The following is an 8,238-nucleotide window of genomic DNA, read 5'->3' as shown; positions in this document are numbered from 1 at the left end:
TCAAAGCGCGGGCGTTACAGGGGGGGGGAAAACAGTTTCTACAGCCTAAGTGGACTCAGAGTGCTAGGTCCACGGATCAATCGAAGGACGGACACCACTTGACCTGTACGTTCCACGGGAGTGAGCCACAGGGCTCCCAAGACTGGCCCAAAACAGTCCTAAGGTTGACTTCACTTAGATGAGACTAGTCTCCGGTGGCCAGACTTGCCGCCTGACTTTAGGATCTTACTAAGTACCTCACTCCCGGTCTGGGAGAGGTATCAGGTCACTGGGGGCTCTCATCAACGACTCGCCACGCTCTGGCGGAAGTCCACAAGTCTGCTTGACACACCGGAAAGGAGGTCAGCCATAAGAAAAAGATGGATGACAGGTGATACACTTTAGTTCCTTCTTTTCATGTAACTTCCCGCGCTCAAGTTAGGGGAGACAGTTCCCTAACTCGACCGGGGCTCGTCACTCCGGCACGTCCTCCGCAGTCACCAGGTACCACGAACACTTCACTCCTACTTATCCACTGTCATTAACCCGGTTCCATAAAAATCTCCGCTCTCTTGTCTAACATTCCACAGTAACATTGAAAACGCCTCCCTCTATTCTTCTCTCTCTCGCTCCCTTCACAGCTAGCTGCAAGGCGGGTTACCCCGGGCTGGCTAGTCGGTCCGTCTACTGTTGGATCTTCCGACACGCACACTAGCTTTCTCTAAGAGGCTACAAGCAAGTACTGCTCCGACTTACGAGCCAGCAAAGGCTGTCCCGTTCCCGTATGTGGGGTTCTGTTGCCCACTGGGACACAAAACACGAAAACCGCCTAATCGAAGCTCGGTTGGTAATCCCGCCACGTTTCAAAGGGCCTTTAAGAGTTCGATGCCTTCCTCTGTGAAGTGTATTAATACCCTTTGCTTCTCTTCACGGACTGGGGTGAGCTGCTTATGATACACTGATAGCAGCGAAGCTAACTTCCCCATTCTATACTATAATGAACTACAATGGGATCCGTTTCTACAAGATATCACTGTTACTCGCTCCGTACTACACTACATTGCTCAGTTACGATTGACTACGTTACGAAAGACTACTTTACCTCACTGCTTACTCGTAAGTGTCGTCCTAACTTCATTTGTCGTCCGTAGGCGTTAAATGTAAAGTGATCTGTTTTTGGCGCTGCGAAGGTTAGAGGTCAGAACTCCCCCCAGTTGGGTTATTACAAGCGGAAGTCGCAGGACCCAAAAAGTATTCGGGTCAACCCCCGTCAAATGAGGGGATATCCATTAAAGCTAAAAGATTTACAAAGGAGGAGGCGTCGAAAGTCGAACACGCCTTCTGCTCTCTGGGAAGAGGAGGCGTTGCGGAGTGCCCCTCTAGACGCCCTTCCAAGTGGAATGGCCCACATGGTGGCCGCTTGCGGAGATTTTACCCGGGTAACATTCGAACAACTGCAGGGACGGTCCGAAGCCGTCGTCCTCGCCGAGCATCTACTTGAGCCCAATACAGCGGCGGCCCCGCCAAGCGCCTGCAGCGGCGCTCAGCGCATCCTGCCTTTTGCCCCTGCACATGGGTCCCCGCGGCGCCATTTTTCGGGGTGCTCGTTTGCGGGGAGTCGGCTTCTGACCGGTCCGCGCTCTTGGCTTCTGCGCCTAAAGGGTGAGGCTTCCGACGGCGTCTGTGCTGTCTGCGTTGTCTCCGGTGAGCCCCCGGTGGTTACATAATGTAGTGCGGGTCCGGTCGGTATCGAGACAGGGCTGGTGATCCTTTCTTTCCTGTCTCGTTCTTCGTTCTGGAAAAGTCTGTATGAATGAGCACGTTGTCTCAGGTCGGGGAATATACTTCGTTTTTCTCCAGTCGACATAGACCTTGAGACCAAAAAGCAAAGTAGGAGGATATGACGGTGCTTGGGGGAACATATGCGTTTGTGTGTGCATGGTAGATCAGCAACGTGTACGAGGGGAATTCTGCCAAGAGGCCAGGACGGTCCGGTTGCTTGGGAATACACCCATTTTCATAGGGTAGGAGTATGTGCCAGAGGGGGGGCTTTCTAATGGACAGAAAAGAGACGGAGAGGGAGTAGTACGTGGGCACCCGCCTTGTGGGATTTCACTCTTGCTATTCTGCAGAACCACATCCACAGACAGTAGAAGGCGAAACTCTACTTTCGTAAAAGAGAAAGGGCATCTTTAGCGAAGAGCTAAAGCGGCGAAAGCTGGTTTGTCTGATGGACAAAAGATGTGTTTGCGGACTGGAGGGAGAAAAGAACGCCTTTGTCTTTTTTGTTAGATAAACGGCGAGTCTGTAGGCTTACTTTGGTGAAGTTCTCCATTTAATACCTGAAAAAGGGAAGAAAAGCCGTGTTGTCCAACGACCTTTCTCTTCTAGCCAGGGAAAAAAAGGACGCACACCTTTTTGTTCGTGGTCGTTGGAATCAGGAGGCAGAAGCGGAGGACAAAAACTCCCCGTTGCTGTATTCAGGCCTGCTGTCAGCATTCACCCGCTGACCACAAAGGGAGTGATCACCGTCATCTTGGGGGCCGGGGGAGTCGTCGTACCAGTCCGAAGTAACCCAGGTTGGTGTGCTGGAAGTGTGGCGGCGCGCAGACAGCACAAAGCACATACCGGTACGCGGGTAGGAATGCTGTGTACATAGGTGTGTTCCGCCTTTCCCGGTGACAGGCAGCGGTACGCAGTGACGGTATAGCTCCTAGAAGTATGCGCATTGTCGCACGGAAGTAGACAACAGAACAGTGCCTACACCTCTTTCGATGGCTGTGCCTGTCACGGAGACGACAGAGAGCAGCCGGTGGCGTCGGAGCCGTGTAGAACAGAGGCGGCGACCCTAAACCATGTACACCAGCATTGTCAGTAGCGAGAAGTCAACTGGAGTACGCAGAGTACTTCGTCCTGGACAGTGTGTCAGTCGGCGATACTCACTACTGGGGTGGACAGCGGCTCGCCCCGGTGCAGTGCAGGCACGAAGTGCGCAGCGAGTTCCTGGGCTGTTCAGAAGGGCTTCCTGGTCTTCCCGAGTGAGACAGGTAAAAGGAGGCACAAGGCTTGTGTGGTGAGTTCTACGAGTTGCAGACCTAGAAATCTGCTTTCCAGGCGATCCCCCTCGGCCTCTCCTCCGCTTGGCTCCCAACGAGTGCCGACCACGCCTGTCGTCAGGCACGACAGTGGAACTCTGCCACAAAAAGAGCTTTAAATCGCCGCACGACAGGTGCCGCCGAGGCCGCGGTTTACTTGGAACGAGGGGAGACCCAGAGCTCCTGGAAAGCAAATTCCTAGCTCACTGCGTAGTGAGTCTCCCCTGTGACCAGTTGTCCGTTTTCAACAGGAGAACTCAGTTACTCTAGTATTCACCGGACCGAAGAATCTCAGCGAAATAGCATCGCTGGTCGCGCATCACATCGAGGCTATACCCGTAGGAAACTCCACGGGTTTACAAAAAAAAAAAATTCGAGACTTACCGCGATCGCCCGGCCTCTTACCGCGGTTGCTCCGGGATTACCACATGAGCGGCACATTACAGCAACATGCGGAAGATCTTTGCTACCTGTAGAGCCACAATGCAGGGACGCCTCCCCAGCACTTGGCCTCAAGTGCGCGATGGAAAGCCGTGGGTTGAAATGTTCTCTAGTGAACGTCTCTGGCAGGAAGCAGTGGCCCCCGGGCAGAAGGCCGGTAAAACGCCTGCCGGGCGCGGTGCTGGCAGCCCCACGCCCGTGGCTGCCCCACGTCTCCCCGAGTGCCGTCCGGGAGCCGCCGTCAACGTGAAGGATTGCAAGCCCGGTCTTGGTGGTGTTTTAGGTTTCTTATGAAAACTTTCGATTGAATTTGTCTCGGATCAGGCTTTGAAATGTGATTTCCCGTGGCAGGTACGGAGGGCCGGGCTACCGTGAGGAGAGCTTTCATCCGTTCCGGGAAGGAGTGCGGTGCACCCTGGCACGACAGCCTTCGTACACATCCGACTCAGGAGATCAAGAAGGTTTGCCGCTAGAGGCAGTGCTTGGTGCCGCAGCAAGCTTTTTTGCCGTTAGTCCGCTGTACTGAGTCCGGCCTGATTTCTCCTCAGAGAAATCAGCAGCCCGCGACAGTACTATGTCCTTCAGTCAGGAGGCCAAACCCAGGTCGTCGGCACACCGAGGACGCTGTCTTGAGAGAGTAGAGAACCGGTGAATTTTATCGTCAAAGAGATCTACAACGCGAGTGACCAGGAGCTGCTTAATAGTCCGGGGTTCCGGCCGCGTTCTTAGAAGGCAACGCTGGGGATCATCGAGAAGCTGATGTACCGGCGCCTCTCTTGTTAGGCCGTGTCCACTAGGCCATCTCTCACGATGTCGGACCTTCTTACAGTTCCGGATTGAAAGTTGCAACTACATTCAATCTGTGGTGACTCTGGTGTGTTCTCCGGAGGTGTCTCAAGCGAAAGCGTGAAAGGTCAAGATCTGCAGGGACGATCGCCAGTCTAGTCGAAAAGTCAAGGAGGCAAGGGAAAGTCTCGTGGACAGCGTCAAGGCTGGGAGAAGTTTGTTTGCCGACGACATGGCTGGCGATTCGGCGAGGGGCTGTGATCCTGGCGAGACTGGCGGGAGCCCAGGTTAGCAGGTGAGCACTATGCTAGGTGTTGTTCTTTCATTTCCTTCCTCGGCTGGTTCTGTGGCCTTCGTGCTGTGCGGCCTCATTGCTGCTGCGTGTCGCATGGCTCAGGGGCGGACTTAGAATGAGTGAAAGGCACAGCATGCGGGAAGAGCCTCAGCGGTGCTCCTGCAGTTTAGTCCTTGGTGCGACGCTCGGATGTTCCCCATTCTTTCTTCGGAGCAAGGAGCAGAACAGGATGAATGCTTACGTTATCACTGCTGAGGAATCAGTGGGTGCCGGTTGACTGTAAGATTCTGCTTTTCCTCTTCACGAGCCAAGCCTTCGCCACCTCCGCGCCCAAGGGCGTCAACCCAACGGAGGCGCGTGAATTAGCCGGAGCTGCACTAGGGGCCGTTCGTCTACCGGGGTTCACCTCAAATTGTGCACTTCGGAGCTTGGTGACGCGGGGAGATCACGGAAGCGTAGACATCTGACACACGGCAGCTTGAGAGAATTCAGATCGTTATCCGGAGGGTGCGCATCATCAAACTTGGTCACACGCGTGCCACCAGCGTTTCCTATTGCGTTTGTGGAGACCCAACAGAGTTGGTTACATGGACATAAGTGTCAAACTATTGTAAGGTGACAGTATAGAACCAATCAACGCCACACTAACCCGGACCGACATGTACACGTCATATGTGTTACTATGGTTACGAGAACTAGTCTTCCAGCCGACTCTGCCGAGTTCTGTTTCGGTGAACTGCAGTTCATCTTAAAGTGGGGAGTCAAGTAGGTGCGAACTGTACAAGGATTCGTTTTTTCGCTCACTGTACGTCATTCCTTCTCGCAGTGGCTTTATCCCGTTTTCACGGGTGTTCTGTGTGTGTGAGCTGGTGCGTCACTTTGGGCCCCCCTGAACCCAGCACAATTTCTGCTGGGGGCGTGTTCCTTTACATATCCTCTACATAGTCCTTGGTGGCTACGAATGGCCACAGCTTCCGGTTGGTTCTGTTCGTATGACCGTTGGTGGTTGTTGGTACCGCGGCTTTCTTGAGCTACAAAATCCGCCAGAGAGCGTGTGGCACTGTCTCCTATGGCCGCCGCAGAGTTCCGCGGACGTTGAGGTAACTTTTAGCAGATGCGTCCGGACAGTGCAAACTCCTGCCGTTGTTGAAGCCCACAGGAGGGCACCGTCAGCTCCGTACGTGTACGAGGATGACCTCGGGAAGTGAAACCTCCCGGTCATTCAAAAGCACGTGAGTGCAGCGCGATCCTGGTCGTGAGACGTGTGGGAGAGCCCAAGGATCGAACCGGGCAGCCAGGCGCGCACTATGGGAGCTGACGGCATTTGTGCGTTTGTGATGGCGCCAGTGCTGGGTGTCCGGAACCGCGGTGGCGACTTCGTGTACCAGTGCTAGCCGATCTGCCGTCAACTGGCCTGAGCCGGGCTGGCTCCCCATCATATTTGGTGCAGAACGATGTGTCGCGAACTACCAGCTGTGCCGAATGCCTGTTAGGGCAGGTGACCAGCAACGACTGACGACCGAGGGTGGGTGACGACAAACATGGCGGGCCTCTGGGAGGTACAAGGCGTGCGGTTCTCTGTCATCATCGACATCGCAACCGAGTCTACCGCTCATACTTCGGAACGTCGTCGCCTCGAGCGGTCGGGGGTACTTGACGAGCAGGGTGTGTTCGAGGGGACCTCGGGGAAGCTTTGACACTGTCAAGCGTGTCTGCGTTCAGTGTCGGCGTTGACCGCGGCAAGTTGGTCGCTTCAGAATGGGAGTCGCGGAGTTCACTTCCCAGACATGCCACAGGTGAATATGCGAAAACGCGTGGACACGTTCAGCTCGTGCGTGTTGCGGCGGTGAAGTGTTTCTTGTGGGCGAAGGGGACGCTGCGCTAGGAGTACAGATCTGAAGAACATCCGCCTAACGTGGTCGTGTGTGATGCGCTTGAGTCGCGTATGAACCCCGGTAAGCCAGGGAAATACAGAGTCAGCTTTTCGGGGGCGACATCTTTTCTCCCAGCCTGGCCGGATGCGCTGCCACCGGGGCTTTTTAACCACCGTCATCCGCCCGCGGGAGGCGCTGAAGGCTGTACAGATGGAGAAAGATAGAGCGGACAACAGCGACGGCAGCGAGGTAGAGCACACACACCGGGCAGCTCCGCCCACGGTAACAAAGAGTGGCCTCGCTGTTTGTCCCGTTCCGTGGGGCCCCACTTTTGTCGGTCGTGGTCTTTCTGCAGGTCGCGACAGTCCGGATAAGCGGCGACGAAGGCCACCGGTCTGGAACAGCCTCTCTGTTGCCGCTCGCAGATCAATCGCGCAAGCCTGTCACACGATCAGTTACAGTCGCGTCGCCTTCACCCAGGCCCACCTGTGGGAGCTCTTGGGGACTGCACTCGGCAAGTGGACTGCTACGTTTCCAAGTCGGGAGGTGTGATCGGTGGTGTAGCGCGGACACCGGTGGTCTTGGGAAGTGAGGATTTAAAATTCCGCAGTCATGCGATTCTGCCGGTGCTTAGCCTGGTCTTCGCTCAGGAAACCAAGGCCCCAACTTTTTTACTTCCGCTACAAGCACGACCACTGCCGGCATGGGCTGCAGAACTGGCGCGCGTGCTGTTTCGAGTATGGATTTCCTTTGAGACTTGCCCTCTGTACTGTTGGTAGAGTTGCCTCTACTCCCCAGGGTATGCATGTCGCGCGCAGGAGTGCAACACGTGTCACGGTGACCCCTGTGCGCAGAGAGTAGGTTTGCTGGCGGCGCCGCAAGCCTCTCTGGGGTGCCTGGCACGCAACCATATTCTACTGGAAGGTCTTCCCTCGACGAGCGCGACGTTTCTCTGAGAGCGCGCCGCTCTCAGAGAAACACGGTGGTCATGTGGTGCCTGTGAAGTGATGTCAAGCAGGTACTCATGACACAGACCATGCTGAAGTGCCGGACGCCGCTGTGGGGGCCTTCTATACGAGGAGCTATATGCGATATATTGCCCCGGTAATAGACTGCCAGCTCTCGTGGAGAAAGGACGCGTCCAGAGCGCATCGGCCGGCTGCTTCGAACCGGGAGCATGCAGCACCACCAGGGGAAGGGATGGGGGACTTCGGGTGTATGTGCTGGTGTTTGAAAGGGACTGCTCTCGGGCTGTTTCGGCAACATTTCAACCTTTTGGGGACTTCCCGGTTCCGGTGCCATAGGAGATGAAACTCCAAGGTAACATCGGAGGTTTACGGCGTGTCCCGTTACGAGGGACAGTGTTCAAGTCGTTTCACCTTTCGTGCGGGTCCAAAGTTACTCGACAATGAATTTCACTGCCTTAGGACCGTTACGTTCCAAAGCCCGGGTGGTGGAAGCTGGAGATAGTGCCTACATTTGTTCAAAAGCAGCCCGGGCGAAACTTCTCTAAGCACTAGGAGATTGCGAAAGGACCGACTACGAAACCAAGGCATCCGTTGATGGGCGTATGGTCCCTTGTCCACGCTGTCTTCTGTGCGGTGTGCTTTCCGTCTGCTCTTTGGCGTCTGTCTCTGAACGGCCTCAGATGGTTTGTGCCGTCTGAATTTGTTGAATACCCCTTGCACGCCGGACTACAAGGCTCGTCGGACCCACCCGATCCTACAGGAGACGAGGAACGGGCCGCGGCGCGCTATACGAAAGAGAG

The 8,238-nt window shown here is 55.3% G+C and overlaps 1 protein-coding gene across 1 annotated transcript; it reads left to right on the top strand.

Moving 5' to 3' along the window:
* Positions 1-3,788: 3,788 nt before the first annotated feature.
* Positions 3,789-8,238, top strand: CSUI_010359 (uncharacterized protein). The gene is made up of 2 exons (XM_068070463.1): positions 3,789-4,596; positions 5,679-8,238. The coding sequence occupies exon 2, from the start codon at positions 6,615-6,617 to the stop codon at positions 7,020-7,022; it is 408 nt and encodes a 135-aa protein (XP_067917562.1). The 5' UTR covers positions 3,789-4,596; positions 5,679-6,614; the 3' UTR covers positions 7,023-8,238.

This window comes from Cystoisospora suis (assembly GCF_002600585.1).
Source record: "Cystoisospora suis strain Wien I chromosome Unknown contig_7225, whole genome shotgun sequence".
In the NCBI taxonomy this organism is placed as follows: domain Eukaryota; phylum Apicomplexa; class Conoidasida; order Eucoccidiorida; family Sarcocystidae; genus Cystoisospora; species Cystoisospora suis.
This window is presented reverse-complemented; position numbering and strand designations above follow the sequence as displayed.

Bases quoted from the DNA above. Each gene is read 5' to 3' on its own strand.
- CSUI_010359 (XM_068070463.1), top strand. From the start codon at position 6,615: ATGCGCTGCCACCGGGGCTTTTTAACCACCGTCATCCGCCCGCGGGAG.